General features: G+C 44.0%; 1 protein-coding gene across 5 annotated transcripts in view; it reads left to right on the top strand.

The window, feature by feature from the left end:
* Nucleotides 1-346: 346 nt before the first annotated feature.
* Nucleotides 347-20,071, top strand: part of LOC137423746 (monocarboxylate transporter 12) — a 33,849-nt gene continuing 14,124 nt past the window's right edge. Inside the window, exons 1-6 of one of the 5 annotated variants that reach the window (XM_078773772.1) lie at nt 347-624; nt 4,062-4,183; nt 7,105-7,208; nt 9,259-9,402; nt 16,563-17,115; nt 17,291-17,553. In XM_078773772.1, the coding sequence (XP_078629898.1) occupies nt 4,104-4,183; nt 7,105-7,208; nt 9,259-9,402; nt 16,563-17,115; nt 17,291-17,553 (1,144 nt within the window). In that variant the 5' untranslated portion in view covers nt 347-624; nt 4,062-4,103. Of the gene's footprint in view, nt 625-3,969; nt 4,184-6,878; nt 6,943-7,104; nt 7,209-9,258; nt 9,403-16,562; nt 17,116-17,290; nt 17,554-20,071 lie in introns of those variants that run through there. The other 4 variants (XM_068111216.2, XM_078773770.1, XM_078773771.1 and 1 more) reach the window with 4 other exon arrangements.

Here is a 20,071-nt window from a genome sequence, read left to right as displayed (position 1 = left end):
ATCATGGGCAATGAAAGTTGTGAAGCTTTGAGGGTATATGCATTGAGGGGGGGGGGAGGGGGGGGGTGAATACTTGTTCTGATTCCAAATTCTCTAGTTTGACGTACGGAGATAAAGATCATGGGAGGGAAGGGAAATCTAGAACCACCTAGAACCGACCCGAGGACAACCACAAGTTTTCAACTGTTTCTCTCCAGGAGTGCATAACAAACTCATATAAATGGTTGTGCAATGGTTGTAAAAAGACATTTATCTTTGTTGGCCTTTGTTTTACTTTCTCCCTCTGTTGTTGATACTTATCCCGGCCACGTCTGGGGCTCTAGGCCGTGGATCATTGGTCCATCGTGAGTGACGGGGTTGCTCATGGAGCCCCAACCTGCGGGTTCGACTCGCGAGGGATAGTTTGGGGTCAAGAATTTCATCAGACAGGGACAACCGCCTTGTCTTTGCACCATGGGATCTTTAACCGCATCCAGCAAATCGATGCGAGAACACGGATCCCCGGCTTAAAACATCCCATGCTACATGTGGTGAGTTGTCGATGCGTCCCCTCCCACCTGCGATGCGCCAATCCGACAGGTTAAAGTCAGATCTGCGATCGAATCAATTCGAGACAGCGCAAAGGTAAGTAAGTGCAAGCCTGCTACCTGTGAGTGTCATGAAACCCAAATGTCTTTCGCCCATAAAAAAATGAAAGCTCTTTTTCCAAAATGTCATATTAGAATGCCATATAGATGTCCTATCTATCTATAATTCCAGTAATCTCTGTGTGTTTGTTTGTTTGTACGTTTGTTTGTTTGTACGTTTGTTTGTTTGTACGTTTGTTTGTCTGTGACCGCTGTTTCTCGACAACCACGGGTCCGATATACTTTAAACTTGCCAGGTATATTGCTGGGGACCCGAGGATGTGCCTTTTCAAGGTTTCATATTAATCGGACAATTACTTACCGAGCTATGTCCAAAAAACGATTCAACCAATCAGAGAGCAGCGAGCTATCGCGTGTGCCGAACGTGGCGAACACACTCTGCCTCGGACGGCACATTTGAGAGCGTATTCATTTATTTCCCGTCGGCAAACTATGTTGGCGCTATGTTGGCGTTAAACGATGTTTTAAAACTAATTAAAACCCCGGGGGGATTGTCACTGTACTCGCAAGCCGTTCGCCGTTCGCTTTGGCGTTGCGAATGGACCAAAACATTTCATGAACCAAACCATTTCATGTAAAGCGTTCGCCGTTCGCTTTGGCGTTGCGAATGAACCAAAACATTTCATGGACCAAACCATTTCATGTAAATAGAGGGGGGGATATAATTTTAGATATAGATATAGTACGGGCATGCCCTAGTATATATAAAACACAGTTTGTGTGCGTGTGTGTGTGTGTGTGTGTGTGTGTGTGTGTGTGTGTGTGTGTAATGTTACCGATAGACTCCGAAACGGAGAGGCTCACGTGCTTGATATTTGGCATAGACATGGCCATTGAGCCTGGGACGAACATGGCTGAGACAATATTTGACGAGATCCATATTTTTTATTCATATTTACCTCAGCGCATTTCAGCGAAGTACCCGCTAATCTCAGCCAGTGCGAGCAGCTCGCTGATTCGCTCAGAGCGATCACGTGATGTTCCATCCCGTCACACGTCACACGTTATTCAGGGCGAAAAGCCATTGCGTTTTTCACCTTTATGCGATCGTGTTTTGTGTCGATTTTGTGCGATATGAATTAAATTTTAATTCATATTTCGTGTTTACGAATTCGAATACGAAGGATTTCCCCTTTCGATTTCGAATACGAATCGAATACGAGCTTGAGTCGAGAGGGCGAATGTACGGGTTGGGAATGTACGGGTCTCCCCTCCCCCACCCGGCAATGCCGGGTACTTCTGCTAGGATCACGTGATGTTCCAACTTTGCCGCCATAATCTCACAGGTATGCGTTCGCACGTAATTCAGTTTTTCCACATTTCAGCGAGGAACATTGCCATTCACACCACATCGGTTTTTTTTTCACTTTCATCTGATATTTGTGATTTATTTCAAAAAACTGTATTTCCCATCTACACGGCCATGTATTCCTATTAACGTTATGTAAAGTACATAAATTGTGTGGATTACGTCATTTGTGGATGTGATCAATATTGCCAGTAACCATCTATATCCCTCCCCTCCCCTTCCCTCCTCCCCCTCCCCCTCCCCCTACCCTTCCCCCTCCCTTCCCCCTCTACCCTACCCTCTCCCCTTCCCCCCTCCCCTTTCCCCTCCCCTCCCCCTCCCTTTCCCCCATGCCCCTCCCTTTCCCCCCTACCCCTTCCTTTCTGTCCTGCCCCTTCCCCTCCCCCCCTCCCCCCTCCCCTCCCCCTCTCCCTCCACCTCCCCCTCCTCCCTCCCCCCACCCTCCCACTCCTCTCCCTCCCCCCTCTCCTCCCCTCCCCCTCCCCCACCCTCCCATTCCTCTCCCCCTCCCAGCCCTCCCCCTCCCCCCTCTCCTCCCCTCCCCCTCCCCTCCCCCTCCCCTCCCCTCCCCCCGTTCCCCTCCCCTCCCATCCCCCCTCCCCTCCCCCACCCCTCCCCCCTCCCCCTCCCCTCCCCTCCTCCCTCCCCCTCCCTCCCACTCCCCCTCCCTTTCCCCCTCCCCCTCCCTTTCCCCCCTACCCCTTCCTTTCTGCCCTACCCCTTCCCCATCCCCCTCCCTTTCCCTCATGCTCCTCCCTTTCCCCCCTACCCCTTCCTTTCTGTCCTACCCCTTCCCCACCCCTCTCCCCCTCCCCCCTCCCCTCCCCCCGTTCCCCTCCCCACCCCTCCCCTCCCCCTCCCCCCTCCTTCTCCCCTCCCCCCCTCTCCTCCCCTCCCCCCTGTTCCCCTCCCCTTCCCCCTTCCCTCCCCTCCCCCGCCCGGCAATGCCGGGTACTTCTGCTAGTATGATATAAAGAATTATATAGGATTCTCGGTGGACATTTAAGTGATCAGGATCATGTGCACAGGACTTGAATAGATGGATTTGTCTTACTGATGAAATTGTGTTCAATCCGCTGCCAAAGCTGATTGGTGTTATTTAATTAATTAATAAATAAATAATAATTTCGGTTTTTATTGATATAAGTACCAAACAAGAAGTCCGAAGATAAATAATATTTGATTTATAAGGGATAGAAATCTGTAAGTTTCACTAATCCCATTTGCAAAGTCCCATATGGCATTTGCTCACGACCCTATTTGGGAAGCAGGCCATATACAATGCACATATTAATGGGGTGCAAATGGGGCATTTGTTCCGGACCCCAGATCTTGACTGCCTCCAAAAAATTGAGTGAATAAAATGTTTTTTTAAATGTCTGACAAACGAAACTAGCTGTGTGGACATGGTCCAGACTTGGTAATCTGTTATGTTCTTCTACTAGAATAGTGTGGCATGAGGGAGCGAACAAGGAAAACTGCGGAGTGAATCGCGCGAGTGAGTGGTGTGTGAGTGGTGAGATGTTCCTTTGAGTGAACGGTGTAAGGCGGGCCGTGAGTTTTTCAGAGTGAGTGAGCAGCGTAAGGAGGGGTGGGGGCTGTGAGTTCCGTGTTTATATGTGCGCAGGTAGTCAATATAACTCCTTCAAATCTAAATCTAAATAAGCCAGAGAGAGACGAGAGATTCTTTACTGAACCTTAGACAACCTTAGACAACCTGTGCTCATGTGTGGCACTCATGATGAGACCAGCCCGAAAATATTATTTTCGCCCCAGGCCCTGGCAAGGCTTACTCCAGCACTGTATGTGTCGTGTACATGTGGTACACTGCCTTGTGTAGACTCATTTAATTTGTCACTAATTCTATGCTTGTTTAATGGCAAACACCACCTGTTAGAGACTGAACTAATGATACCTTTCTTGACTCTGACGCAACCTCCATGTGCATTTGTTGTCTGCACAAGCAAGGTCAGCATTTGTCTTAGCACACACCTTTCCATGCTTGTTATCTTTGCACTCTCTCAGTGTGAATTTCTGATGAATCATCACTCTCTCAGTGTGAATTTCTGATGAATCGGCTGTTTAACCGACTCCCACCATTGCAGCTGGTGACGGATTCATTCGCACAGTCGTCGGAAGAGGACGACATGTCGAAAGAGGGTGGCTGGAGCTGGGTAATCCTGGCTGCATCATTTATCATCTCCATGTGCACTCGTGCCATGACGAGGTAAGTGTGCCAAACGTGAAAGGATCATTGTATGACTGACAATTATTATTTACTCCTCAGTCACATTTGCTCTACGGCTAGGATACGGCGGCCGTACCCCCCCTAAATTGACAGAAACGTGCGGCGGCCGCAGAGTTTTGAGGTGGCCTCAGGGTGGCCCTAGGGCATATGGCTATCTTTTACAGGCCGTAGGGGTCGCCGTGGAATTATAGCGCGGAGTTATAACTTTTTTCATTTCTAGGGTGGCCGTAGCAATTCGACAAGCCGTAGCCATGACAACTGTAAGTGCTGTTATACATATGAAAAAGAACTGGTATATATACGCACTCGTTACCGTCCGTCTGGCCACACGTTCGCCTTAGGGCCCCCCTGCGGTCGCCTTGCGGGCACCTTGAGGCTACCTTGCGTCTGCCTTGAAAATTATATGGCCGCCGCAGGGACGCCCTAAGGTCACCGTGCGACATCAAATCAAAGACCGTACGGCACCCCCACGTTTTCGGTCTCCACAATTTCTAAATACCCCGTGCGGCTACCCGAAAAATAAAAACATATGTGACTGCTACATTGTGTGACCGTGGAAATACTGCTGCCGCCCTATAATTGCTAGTGGCCATAGATTTTTTAGACCCTACGGCCGCCGAGCCAAATATGACTGAAGCATTATTCGATGATGATCACACACAGTTGATGTAACATGGAAACAATGGTCAATTTATACATTTATTGTTTGCCCATTGCTTCCGCCACCGAAGGTGGACTGAGGTTATGTTTTCACCCCTGTTTGTCTGTCTGTTTGTCTGTCTGTTTCTCTGTCTGTTTGTCTGTCTGTTTGTCTGTCTGTTTGTCTGTCTGTTTCTCTGCCCGTTTGTCTGTTTGTCTGTCTGTTTGTTTGTCTGTCTGTCTCTCTGTCTGTCTCTCTGTCTGTTTGTCTGTCTGTCTGTCTGTCTGTTTCTCTGTCTGTTTCTCTGTCTGTTTCTCTGTCTGTTTCTCTGTCTGTTTATTTGTCTGTTTCTTTGTCTTTCTCCATCTGTTTCTCTGTCTGTTTCTCTGTCTGTGTGTCTGTCTGTCTGTCTGTCTGTCTGTCTGTTTCTCTGTCTGTTTCTCTGTCTGTTTCTCTGTCTGTTTCTCTGTCTGTTTGTCTGTCTGTTTGTCTGTATGTTTGTCTGTCTGTTTCTCTGTCTGTCTGTCTGATTGTCTGTCTGTCTGTCTTTTTGTCTGTCTGTTTGTCTGTCTGTTTGTCTGTCTGTCTGTCTGTCTTTTTGTCTGTCTGTTTGTCTGTCTGTTTCTCTGTCTGTTTCTCTGTCTGTTTCTCTGTCTGTTTCTCTGTCTGTTTCTCTGTCTGTTTGTCTGTCTGTTTGTCTGTCTGTTTGTCTGTCTGTTTCTCTGCCTGTTTGTCTGTTTGTCTGTCTGTTTGTCTGTCTGTTTCTCTGCCTGTTTGTCTGTTTGTCTGTCTGTTTGTTTGTCTGTCTGTCTCTCTGTCTGTCTCTCTGTCTGTTTGTCTGTCTGTCTGTCTGTCTGTTTCTCTGTCTGTTTCTCTGTCTGTTTCTCTGTCTGTTTCTCTGTCTGTTTATTTGTCTGTTTCTTTGTCTTTCTCCATCTGTTTCTCTGTCTGTTTCTCTGTCTGTTTGTCTGTCTGTCTGTCTGTCTGTCTGTTTCTCTGTCTGTTTCTCTGTCTGTTTCTCTGTCTGTTTCTCTGTCTGTTTGTCTGTCTGTTTGTCTGTATGTTTGTCTGTCTGTTTCTCTGTCTGTCTGTCTGATTGTCTGTCTGTCTGTCTTTTTGTCTGTCTGTTTGTCTGTCTGTTTGTCTGTCTGTCTGTCTGTCTTTTTGTCTGTCTGTTTGTCTGTCTGTTTGTCTGTCTGTTTGTTTGTGAGCAGGATATCTGAAAAGGTTAGACACAGATTCGGATGAAACTTGGTGGAGAGGTTGGGTGTGTGTAAGAACAAATTGATTCGATTTTGGTGAAGATCCAGATCCGGATACAGTAATTTTTATTTATTTAAAGGTGATTCTTCACAATTGGGCGATAGAGCCCAAAACCAAATCGTGTATCAAAGTTGGCCTCCAAAGAGAGCCGCAGATTATGCACTTTCGCTCACACCGAATCCTTAGCTGATGGTGAGGCCCAGAAGCTTGATTGATGGAACTTCTTCCTCGATAGTTAAATAAGGAAACATGTGTTTTTGAACATTTTTAACGATCCTTCGAAGCTGTTCAGGTCTCATTCCAACAAGGCTGGGTGAGAACGTGAAATTTACCTGTATTGAAAGCCATGCTAGTGTTAGAGCAGGTCCTATTCCTTTCGAGGCCAACGGAGAGGGCATGCAACCATTGCTGCTGACCTGCTGTTGATATGTGAAATGATCTGTGAAGAGGAAAAGAGGGACATGAGAACATTTAGAGAGGTCGATTATATTGTTTAGGAGAAATCGGACTGGGCCAAAGACCGTTCATTGCACCATGCCAGTGTGCTGGCGGAGGAGAAGAGATGATTTCATCGAGAGTGATGTGCTGACTGCACGAGTGGAGTACGTCAACGGGTGGCTTTGTATGTCACAGTTACAAACATTGGCAATGGGAGTCTGTGCCAAATGGCCCGAGATATGAGACACGGGGCATACCTCATGTTTGAGATTCCGAGCCTCTGTCTGAAGTTCACCCAGGCTTACAAACTTACAAACTTACAAACTTGCTTACAAACTGAAAGACTTGAGAAGGATATGGTGATCCTTGACTGGACCAAGTCTCCGACATTGCAACGGTTGAGTAATGCTTTTGAAGATAACTTAAAGTAAACTTTGTGGAGTAACATGTGGGCAGTGTTGATGTCTTTCAGTTTACGATTGTAAAAGGCGGATGAATGTTATGGGTTTTGGCTTTCTCGAAATGAACATTAATGGGTTATCTGATATTTTACCTTCAGGACGTTGTCCATCTTTCTCGTGGAATTCACCGATCATTTTGACCAGGATTTGGCATCTGTATCTTGGGTAATCTCCATCAATGACTGCCTCACCATGGCCTGTGGTATGTACGCACACACACACACACACACACACACACACCTCAAGTTTCGGCACATGTAAGAGCTAAGCCAGGAATGGCTTTGCTCTTGGTTTCAAATGTATGGTATAATACCTGCTTTGTGTAATACACTCCATATGGAAATCTGTACCATACGCATCTGAGAAATTTGGCCTATGCTGAGATCATTTGCCTTTGAGCTGTTTGGAATCTAACCAGCAGTGCACCCGCCTTACGGGCAACCTCCCCCCGAAGCATGCAACACGTTCTTCTGACGCATTCCTTTATTTAGGCCTTGTTTCTGCAAATAACCCGGGTAACGTGCACGAAGCAAAAACATGGATACTGCTTATGATTCAACACACCTCACGGCACTGGAAAACGTGGGGACAGGAATACTGTACCATAAAGATTGGGGACTTCTAATATACCCTCTTGTGGAGCAAGTCTGGCTGTAATCGGGCCAGAAATGTAGGAGTAGTGCGACAATCAAACACAAACACACAAACAAATACACACGCACACACACACACACACACACACACACACACACACACACACACACACACACACAAGAAATATGTCGTGCGTAGCACGATACTTGCGAAATCCCTAAAATAAGTTGTTGGCCTATGATGACCTCAAAAATAATTGGTGGTTGAATTCAGTGATCTGGTATGCAAATCCTCTTAAAATTTCAAGTCAGTCGGATGAAAATTGAGCATTTTAGAAATTTGACAAATTTGGTGACCTTTGGTCGATGTTTACCTATTTACCGTTTGACCCCAAAAACAATAGGTTTCTTGCTTATAACCAGCTCTACCATTTGGTGAAGTTTCGTGAAGATCGGTTGAAAATTGTGACCTGTAGGCGACTGATATACAGACAGACAAACAGACAAACAGGCAGAACTAGAACGGGCACTCGGTAGAGCGCATACCTTCGCCGCAGCTACTGTTCTGTACTTGGTAAAAATACGATTTTGACCTTTTCGTGACCTTGACCTTGACCTTTGACCCGATTGCTCCCAAAATCTAATCAAATGTGTCCCGTATAATAACCAATCATCCCACCAAATTTCATGCAATTCGGTTGAATACTTTTTGAGTTATGCGAATAACATACACACACACACACAGACATACAAATAAATACACAGCGATCAAAACATAACCTTCCGCTTTTGCGAAGGTAATAACGCACAAGACCAACCAATATGCTTGAAAAACCTTAGATTTTCGTAAGTAATGAATATTTGTGGTTGAATTCAGTGATCCGATATGCAAATCCTCTTCAAATGGACGGATTTGGAAGAAACTTGGTGGACAGATTGGGTGTGTGACGAGACTGAATCGATTTGATTTTGGCGAAGATCTTAATACGGATTCGGATATGCGATTCATTAATTAGTTTAGTGATTCTTCTACATTGAGAGATCGGGTGAAAAACTATATATAATATGATATATCAAAAGGTTGTGGACGAGTTATGACAAAACTTGGTGGATGAGTGGGTTAAGCGACAAGAACAAGCCGATTAGGATTATATTTTGGTTGTTTTGGGTTGTTTTGTTTTGTTAAACTTTTCTTTCCACTAAGTCTCGTTCAAAAATGTTATCTCGGGGGCCCAAAGACTCTTCCCCGCCCTCCCACTCCCCCCCCCCCCCCGAGGGCCAGATTACCATCAGCTTGTGTCACTTATAACGTCCTTAAAAAATGTAAGTTTCTTGTTTGGAATGATTTTCCATTTTGTTTCACTGCCAGACAGGCAGACAGATTAATAAATTATGTCAATCCTGCCTCCGCATGTGCCATCCCGACAAATTCATAGCCAAAGTACTGCTAAACTACAGGTTTGTTTTCCGATTCATGATCTGATTCGTGTTAAAATATAACAATCAATTGAAATTAAGTTGTTCCTTGATCATAAACTGAAATTTGTAGACAGACAAAGTGAACCAATTTCTTAACCGCACTTTTCGCTTCGCACGTGTGGCTAATAACTTGAATTGCTGTGAGATTGAACTCCTGGTTGTTTGCTGTCTGATTTTCAGCTCCTCTGGGCACATTCCTTGTTTCACGGTTCAGCTACAAGGCGACTGTCATGTTCGGAGGAATTCTTTGTACCAGTGGATATGTTCTTGGTTCATTCTGCACAAGTATTGTACAGTTGTACATTTGTCTGGGAGTTCTCTCTGGTAAGTCTTCAATCGTTGGTGGTGTTGTCATCATCCAACGGATTTTCCGCAGCTTCCATTTAAAACAATAATATCTGTTTTATTGTGTCTCTCAAATTACAACAAATCTTCGTGAAATTACATTTTACTTCATATTTGTAAATGGACTTTAGATGCAATAAATCTCAAAGGAGAGAAAATAAATCTCAACTCCCCCCTCCGGAATGATAGACCTGAGCCTCGTCCTGGAGGTGGGGTTGCTATCTTTATCAAAAACTCTCTCACTCGCCCTGCACTGCCCTCTCTCCTCATCACCCCCAGTAGTACCTCTGGCTACGGCTTCCCCTCCGCTCCCACCTTTTGTTCATATGTGTGTTGTACCGTCCACCAAACAGTGATGACTCCATCTACATCTCGCTGTCTGATAATATGGACCAACTTCTATCTACTCATCCCAACTCTCGCTTCCTCATATGTGGTGATTTAAACTGTCATCATGCCAGCTGGCTGGGTGTGGGTACCTCCCACACCAGCCATGACACTTCAGCAAAGGACTTCTGCGACCAACTGGGACTGACACAATTTGTCAATTTCCCAACCCGGATCTCAGTCAACGGAGCATCTTCTCTTCTAGACTTGGGGATGACTATCTTCCCTGCAAATGTATGCTGCTGTTCTTCTACTCCAATCGGTTCTTCCAATCATTTGCTTGTTAAAGGGGGCATTTCTCTGGCCATTCTCAGAGAGCCTCATCAGCATCGACGAGTCTGGCATTTCACTCAGGCTGACTGGCATGGTCTTCAAGCAGCCATCAATCATCTGGACTGGTCTCCCATCCCCACTGCCTCTGACATCAACTCATCCTGGGGATTCTTCCAAAGTAAACTGCTCGCTCTCATGCACAGATTTATCCCATCTCGTCTTCAGTTGTCATACCCTTCCTCCCGTCCATGGTACACTGAATCTTGTGGTGGGGCAGTTGCCCTGAAACAACTTGCTTTCGCCTCCTGGAAGGTTAATCCAATGGAAGGCAATCTAATTTCCTTTCATAAAGCCCAGAACAAGTGTGTCTATCCTCAGGAGAGCCAGAAAACAATATCGCTCAAATCTCAAGACTGAACTCTCAAACCTGTCTCCTTCCTCCAAATCCTGGTGGCATCTGGTCAAATCCGTTTCTGGTGTTTGTTCCCCCTCCATCCCCTCCCTTACCTCAAATGGCTACACAGCTGACTCCGCACGTGAAAAAGCTGAATGCCTCAACTCTGTGTTTGTCTCAAAATCTTGTGTCCCAAACCCATCTCTCTCTGTACACGACTTACCCAGTCGAACCAAGCTGCTCCTGGACTCTGTGTCCTTCTCTCCTGACAAGGTGGAGAAGTTTCTGTCAAACCTCGACTCTGTTTCTGCAACTGGACCAGACAGCATCAGCCCACGGGTCCTAAAATCCTGCTCTGCTGCTCTATCTCACCGTCTCTCTGTTCTTTTCACCCTCTCTTTTGCTCAGGATCATCTGCCATCAGATTGGAAATCAGCCAACATTACCGCTTTACACAAAAAGGTGCAAAAAACAGATCCTTGCAACTACGTACCAATCAGCCTGCTCCCAATTATCAGCAAAGTCATGGAATCTATCATTGCTTCTGACATCAAATCCTGCCGCTTCTCCAATGGCTTGATCTCTGATCATCAATTTGGATTCAGACCAGGTCATTCTACTCTGGAAATGCTGCTTCTGCTGTCTTAACAATGGATGGAAGTCCTCAATGCCAAACAGGAAATCAGAGCTGTCTCCCCTGACATATCACGTGCCCTCCATACGGTCTGGCACCCCGCTCTGCTCACCAAACTCTCCTCTTATGGTATTCATGGAAATCTCCACACATGGCTGGCGGATTTCCTCTCTGGTTGTAGTCAACGTGTGGCCCTGAATGGGTTTCTCTCATCTCCCCTTCCTGTTCAGGCTGGAGTTCCCCATAGCAGTGTTCTGGGCCCTGTGCTTTTTATGGTCGTCATCAATGATCTCTCCGACTCTCTGGAAAACCCTCTCTATCACTTTGCTGATGACTCCACTCTCTGCCGCTCCATACCTCATCCCTCAGATCGGCAGTCCACAGCCTCCTCACTCTCTGAAGACCTGGACAAAATCACAGACTGGTCAAACAAGTGGAACATTTCTTTCAATACTGACAAATCTCACACTCTTACTATGTCTTTCCGAAAAGCCCGACTGGACAACCCTCCCATCTACTTTCTCAACAATCCTCTCCAAGAAGTTCTGTCACTCAAGCTTTTGGGTCTCACTATCTGCCATGATCTTTCCTGGGAAAACCACATTTCCAAGCTGGCCTCAAAAGCCAGTCGCCGACTGGGCATCCACCCTCGTGCGTAGTCCTTCCTTGGCACACCTGAGCTCCTCACCACATACAAGGCTTTCATCCGCAGCTCAATGGAATACTGTTCTTCCCTCTGGGCTGGTGCTCCTGCCTCACACCTAGCTCGTCTTCACGCTGTTGAAACCAAAGCTTTCAGAATCATTGGAATCTCCCGCGATGAAGCTAACTATGAGGGACTTTCACTTACTCACCGCAGGCAGGTTTATGGACTTTCTGTCTTCTGTCTGTGCTCTGTCTGTGCTCTGTCCCCCAAATATTCCTACAGGTCGCACAAGATCTGCCTGCAACCCTCTTCTGGTGAAACTGCGAAAATCAAGACTCTCTGCCCACCTTCACTCTTTCATTCCTCTTTTTCCCCGCCTCTGGAACAAACTCCCTCAGTCTCTTCAATCCCACTCCTCCCTCCAGGTCTTTAAAACAGCTGTTCACCACCATCTCTTATCTTCCCCCATCCAAAACCTTGATCTTTTCTACCCCAGTTAATTTCACCCCAGATCCACTTTTTCGAAATGCAGAATACTTTTCTGGAAGTCCTTGCAGTGTCCATGTGTTTTATACCTCTCCCACCCCCTTCCCACACCTCCTCTCCCAAACCCTCTCCCTCCCACAGATATCCCGATGTCCCTGTCCTCTACTGTTGTACTTGTGTTCTTCCCTCTCTCTCCCCATCTTGTCTCCCGCTCCCTTTATTATATGTTTTATTTGTCCGTTTGTTTTTTGTGATTAATGTTAGCCCTTACACGAGCCTCGATCTACGTAGTATTAAAAAAAAAGAAAAGAAAAAAAATGTAGGCAATATTTATTTGTTTTATTTTTACCTTTTTTCTTATATGTTTGTGTATTTTTATCTAGTTTTTGGTTGTGTTTTTTTATTTATTATTTTATAATTGTAGGTTTACTATTCGGTTTGTATGATTGAACATCAAAAGCATATTTTTTGCAAAAAGGGAAAATCTCTCGCAGAAATAATATGTCTGCCACAATATATTGGGGGTGTCGGCACAAATAAAATTTGAAAAAAAAGAAGGTATTGTACATTTAGCTTTTTAGCAGTTTATTATAATAATTATTAGTAATAATAATTAATAGTAGCAGCGGGCACATCCACTCTCCGACGGGATTATCCTCAGTTTTTCGGACACTGATGGTGATGAAAGATCACTGATGGTGATGGATGATAGATATTGAAGATGGTGATTGAAGATATTGATGGAAGGTCACTGATGGAGGATATAAATTGAAGCCAATCCTAAAAGAGTGCAGTGATGGAGGATAAATAGGCATTTCAATTAATTTTACTGATTTTGATTTTATTGCTCAATGAAAAGTTACGTCATTACTGATAATTGGGAAAGTATCATAAAATGTGGCCATTGATAGGGTTAGATTGGGATTAGCATTTGGGTTCGTGGATTTATTATTTTAGTTAAATATAATTTATTAATGTAATGTTTTCCAGCAACATTGGAGCCAAAGAAGTCACTTTAAGTGGTAAAATTATGTAAATATAAATATTAAAGTATCTGATTAAACTGCCTACAATATAGCATCTTAATATTACTATAATTCACCAAATCTCTGTCCGTCTGTCTGTCTGTCTGGCCGACTGTTCCCAAGTACCGCAAAAACGGCTGAACCGATCGCAATGAAATTTTCGGTGGGTAATCCTGGGACCCCCTGGAGTAAAATAGGCTATATTGTTTTTCCGATTTTTCCAATTTTCCAGTTTTTCCAAACACGATGGAATAATATTTACCGATATGAACAGTGATGTGGCTTTTAATGAAATTCTACAAATACTGTTTAGATTTTGATGATTTGCGTGTGATATGATTTAACGGAGGTTTATATAAATCGTTTAAAATAAAAAAGCCTTCAATTTCTGATATTTTGCCTTTTCATTTGGGCCTCCCAATTGAAGCTCTGCCTGTAGGGCGGGTACCGTTGCTAGTATTATAAATTGAGTTATCATTAATTGTTTATCACTTTGTTTGTGCTCTGCAAACACATTTTGCGCACAATCGGGCTTCATCGCTCAACCACAATCTTCCACGCGTTCACCATTCACTACACATCATATAGCTCTCTTTTCCAAACTCACGTATTTGTGTGTGGTGTGTGTGGTGTGTGGATATATCCACTTCAATATAGATCGGTCACTCTCGATCTGATCTAAAGTAATCTCCATACCCTGAAGACATTCCGCAGTTGGAAGCTCTATCTAAGTGCTCTCTTGGTTTCAAGAATGAAATTACAACAATGTTGTTTCATTTAACCCGAAGTGAAGAAAGCATGGCTGTGTTCATGCAAGTTATTGGGGAGAGAGAGAGAGGGGGTTGCTGGGGGTAGAGGGCGTGGGGGGAAGGAGTGCTCCCCATCCTTTTGTCGCCTCGTGTTCTCATGTGTTCAGCCCCCATGCCAGCCACGTGACCCTCGGTGATGCTGATGCTGATGGATGCCATGTGACAAGTTTACACACAAAGACAGATTACAGTGGGGAATGTTCCAGAATACATGAAAAGGGGATTGGAGATGGGATGAGACCAAAACATTGGGGGAAGGGAGACAAAAGCTTCAAAACACTTCATTAGTCACTGCCTTGTTAATACATGAATAACAAGAAAGAGCAATCAGAGATTGCAGACCCTCGCCAAGATGTATTTTCAGTGGTTTTTAAGTCTTTTGTGTTAAAACAAATATGGCGGCCGAACCACGTGACCGATGACGTCATCGTTATTTGTTTTCTCAATGAATTTATTCCTAGATTATGCTCAAGAAATTTCGTCTTGATCGGATGAAGTTTTGTACTTGTCGAATTATGATGTCATAATGGAGGCACCACTGACATCATCATTAACATATTTTATTCCCCATGGAGAGTTCTTTACAATGAGCCATGTCTCAATTTTCTCTATTCAGCGCTTTCCGAGATATGGAGGTGCAAATTTTTTCGATTTTTCCAAGATGGCGGCCGAACCATGTGACCTATGACGTCATAATTATCATACAAAAATTATACAGGTGGAGTTGCACCTACACTACCGGTCAAAAGTTTTAGAACACCTCAATTTTTCCAGTTTTTATTGAAATTTACGCAGTTTAATGTCCAGTGAATAACCTGAAATGGTACAAAGGTAAGCAGTAAACTGCTCGAGGTTTTAAAAAAAGTTTAGGTTAGCAAAAACGGGAAACTAATGTAAATTGCACAGTTGTAGAGTAAAAAATAGGCCTTCTTCAGGGAACAAGTAATGGGTGAACAACTTATAGCTGTTCTGCAACAATGTAAGTAAATTAAGCCTTGAAAGTTGATGCAAACAATTCCTACAGGTGTCTCAACCTCTGCTGATTACTTCATTACAAACCCCCTGTCTGTATAAAAGCAGTATTGGAACAGACTGTTATTACACCCTCTGAAGCATTATTTGGACAATATTGCAATGCAGGAAGTAGTGTGTTGGAAACTGGAGGAAACTCTGACAGGAAGAGGTCTGGCAGACGCAAAGCCACAACAGAATCAGAAGACAAGTTTCTGAGAGTCAACAGCTTGCGTGATAGGCGGCTCACAGGACAACAGCTTCAAGCACAGCTTAACACTGGTCGAAGTAAGCAAGTCTCAGTTTCAACTGTGAAGAGAAGACTTCGAGCTGCACGTTTGACAGGTCGAGTGGCAGTAAGAAAGCCATTGCTAAGATGGCAAAATAAGAAAAAGAGGCTTTCCTGGGCCATGAAGCACCGCCAGTGGACTACTGAAGACTGGAAGAAGGTCTTCTGGACCGATGAATCAAAATTTGAAATCTTTGGTTCATCACGCAGGGTTTTTGTACGCCGTCGAGTAGGCGAAAGCATGGTTCCTCAGTGTGTGACAGCAACTGTCAAGCATGGAGGAGGAAGCGTGATGGTCTGGGGCTCTTTTGCTGGATCCAGAGTCGGCGACTTGCACAGAGTGACTGGCACCCTGAACCAAAAGGGCTACCACAGCATTTTGCAGCACCATGCAATACCCTCTGGTATACGCCTAGTTGGTCAGGGGTTCATCCTACAGCAAGATAATGACCCTAACACACCTCCAGGCTATGTCAAAACTACCTTCGAGTAAAAGAACAAGACGAGCCAAGTAGGCTTCAAATCATGGAATGGCCAGCACAGTCTCCAGACTTAAACCCCATCGAGCTGGTTTGGGATGAACTGGACAGAAGGGTGAAAGCAAAGCAACCTACAAGTACAACACATTTGTGGGAACTCCTGCAGCAGTGTTGGGAAGAACTTCCCGAACAATATTTGATTTCCATTGTAGAAAGAATGCCACAAGTGTGTTCGGCGGTTATATCTGCAAAAGGTGGCTACTTTGCCGAGTCAAAAATTTAAATTAAACTTTGTTAAACAAAATGATTCCATGATTTCTTTTTTATCTCCAATTGTTTATTTGTTCTATGGTTAATTTCAGAGCACATTGAGACATTAAACTGCGTAAATTTCAATAAAAACTGGAAAAATTGAGGTGTTCTAAAACTTTTGACCGATGGTGATGACATCTTCCTGTCAATCGGACCAACGGTTGCAGAGAAAATCATATTTATTCTGTGCGGACAAACAAACAAACAAACAAACTAACTCAAATGCAATATCCTCTCCTCTGGCGAGCGTAATAATAACCTTGGTGTTAAGAATCCCTTTGTTCTTTCTCTCATTGTTGCTCTTATTCAAATTGATGAAGCAAAAGTGACTATAATTCAATTGGAATGTTTGACGCCATTGAGCATGTGTTTGTTTCTTTTTTGAATGCTGCAGGGTTGGGTTCCGCATTTTGTTTTCCGACGTGCGTGGCTCTCGTTGGCTGCTACTTTCCACATCGCCGCTCGTTCGCGACGGGCCTGGCCACCCTGGGAATAGGCGTCGGAACGTTTGTACTCGGGTCTCTCGCACAGTTCCTCATCGAGGCCTTCGGCTGGCGTGGAGCCCTGCTCATCCTGGGAGGCTTGGTCACGCACACCTTGCTGTGCGCTTTCCTCTTCCGCCCACCACCTGCAGTGGCAGCAAAACGGAAAGACAGAAATCTACTCGAACCAAACGACCGATTGAAAGAACAAGTGCTGCAATACAATTCTTGCAAGCCGTTGCCACAGCAGGTGGACCTCGAATCGCCGCTTTTCAATTTGGAGTTCGTCGTCTTTGCCTTTGCGCTTTTCTTCCTAATATACGGAAGCACTCCGGCCATAGCGTACATGTTTGTCTACGCTTACGACAGTGGAGTGTCCAAAAGGCAAGCGGCTTTCCTGGTTTCCATCTATGGGATCATGACCATCATTGGAAATGTCTTCTACAGCTGGATAATGGATAAGAGGTAGGTATTGTTGTTACGTTAATTGTTATGAAACTGCATTGAATAGTTCTTGCTATAATGTTGACCTCTCTTCCACTGTGCACACCTGTTGGCATATTATTCAAGAATGTACCGTCATTCGTAAGGTGTCGTTCTCCTTTATGTCTTTCTTTCTTGTCCTTGCGTCCTTTTCTAGCAGGTTTCTGCGGCTTTACCAGATGCACACCTTCATGCCCGTAATGGTCATGTATGGAATATCGATACTTCTCATACCTGCTGCTTCCACATACCCATTGCTAATGGTTTGCGCTGTGCTTCTGGGTCACTGTGAAGGTATATTGCAGCCTGGGCCACCTGTCCTCGCTTCCAAACTTGTCGGGCCTACACTCGCTCCGACAGCTATTGGCATCGTGTATTTCAGCTATTCTTTGCCATATCTCATCAGCCTACCAATTTCAGGTGGGTAAACCTTAGAAAGTATCTTAAAAGGTTTATGTTGTTGCCTCCAGGAATTAAAAACGTCGATTTGGGATTGGTTAAACCCACCAACCCACCAAAGTTGTGTTATTCAAGATGGACGAGATGTTAGGGTTGAGGTCAAAGGGCCTTCCATTGAAAATTTGAGAAATTGTAGATCTGAAATATATATATATTGATTATTATCAGTTATTATTGTGTATTCTGAAAAATGTAGGTTGGGTATATTTCCCCCTCCCACGCCACCACCACCGCGCCCCTCTTCCCACAATCATGTGGTTTTCGCATTTCTTCCTTCACTTTAAGACTCATGCGACAGGAAAACAAGTGGTTTGTTATTACCTCCGCCACTGAAGATGGAGGGATATGATGTTTTCACCCCTGTCTGTTTGTCTGTCTGTGAGCAGGATATCTCAAAAAGTTATTGCGTATGTAAGCCATCATATCATATCATCATATCATATCATCATATCATGTCATCATAGCATATCACATCATCATAGCATATCATATCATTATCATCATCATATCATATATGATATCATCATATATCATATGATCATATCATATCATATCATCATATTGCATATGCAAGCCATCATATCATATCATCATATCATCATCATATCATAGCATCATATCATAGCATCATATCATATCATCATATGAGAGTAGCAGCATATCATCATCATCATATCATCATCATATCAGCAGCATCATCATATCATCATCATCATAGCATCATCATCATCATATCATCAGCATCATCATATCATCATCATATCATATATCATATCATCATATCATATAATATCATCCTATCATATCATCATATTGCATATGTAAGCCATCATATCATATCATCATATCAGCATATCATCATCATATCGGCATCATCATCATATCATTATCATATCATCATCATCATAATAGCATCATCATATCATCATCATGTCATCATATCATCATCATCAGCACATCATCATCATCATATCAGCATCAGTATCATCATCATATCATATATCACATCATCATATATCATATTATCATATTGCATATGTAAGCCATCATCATCATTGAAAATTTGAGAAATTGTAGATCTGAAATATATATTGATTATTATCAGTTATTATTGTGTATTCTGGTTTTTCTGGTTCTGGTTGTGTATTCTGGTTCTGGACGAGAATTGGTTTTTTATTCTGAAAAATGTAGGTTGGGTATATTTCCCCCTCCCACGCCACCACCACCGCGCCCCTCTTCCCACAATCATGTGGTTTTAGCATTTCTTCCTTCACTTTAAGACTCATGCGACAGGAAAACAAGTGGTTTGTTGTTACCTCCGCCACTGAAGATGGAGGGAGATGATGTTTTCACCCCTGTCTGTTTGTCTGTCTGTGAGCAGGATATCTCAAAAAGTTATTGACGGACTCGGGCGAAACTTGGTAGACGGGTTGGGTGTGTGACGAGAACAAGCCGATTCGATTTCGGTTCAGGTCCGAATCCAGATCCGGCCTATCATTGGGATACAAAACGTAAACCGTTCAACCTGGCAGAGGCATGCACTTTATACCACATGCCGTTCTTGTTTAACCCTGAAAATGCCTTTTCTGGAGACAATGCAATAATCAGAAGTGGAATGAACTAAATTAATTTTAACAAATAAGCAACAAGTGTATGGTGGCGAGACCGAGCAAAAACGTCTCTCAACTTTGACTTTCGTGATTAATTAAATAATTACGTTAGATTTTGCTGTTGTGCTAAGTTTGTGTTTTGGTAGATATGATGTATCTGTTTGTGGTTTGATGTCGATGAAGATCTCACGTGGTCTCAGAAACAACAAAGATGACGTGGAGAGAACTTGATGAGTAATGCTGCAGATTAAGAGGCGACCAATTATAAACGATCCTGGGTACTGGCACACAATGGCCAATGTTTGGAGTAATACGTTATTTATAAACATGAATTGTATTCTAAACATTGGACCTTTTTATAAACATTAACCGTATTGTCATGATTCCCATGAAGACAGCCACGTGGAACCCTTGGGTCTGTCACTGCTGCCTCGGGCAGTCTCTTGAGGTCTTGGGTGTCCAATCGGAGATTTAAAGAAACAAAAAAACTTTATTTCCGCAATGCACTAGACTTGCTACACCAGGTGATTAGTGTGTAGTGAGCAAACTAGCAATGTGGGACGAGAAGGCTGTACAGATACAGGAATGAGCCGGAATCTGGCTGGGAATATGCTTGAGCAAACCCAACGTCCTTTTATTTATTTATTATTATTATTAGGTTTACTCTCCATTACCTATTACTAGGGCATGCCCGTACGTGGGTGCAATGCCCGTACGTGGGTACGTGGGTACGTGGGTGCGAGTACGGTGACAATCCCCCCCCCCTCTATTTACATGAAATGGTTTGGTTCATGAAATGTTTTGGTCCATTCGCAACGCCAAAGCGAACGGCGAACGCTTTACATGAAATGGTTTGGTCCATGAAATGT

This window comes from Myxine glutinosa, chromosome 3, assembly GCF_964187855.1.
Source record: "Myxine glutinosa chromosome 3, kmMyxGlut1.1, whole genome shotgun sequence".
NCBI classification, from domain to species: domain Eukaryota; kingdom Metazoa; phylum Chordata; class Myxini; order Myxiniformes; family Myxinidae; genus Myxine; species Myxine glutinosa.
This window is presented reverse-complemented; position numbering and strand designations above follow the sequence as displayed.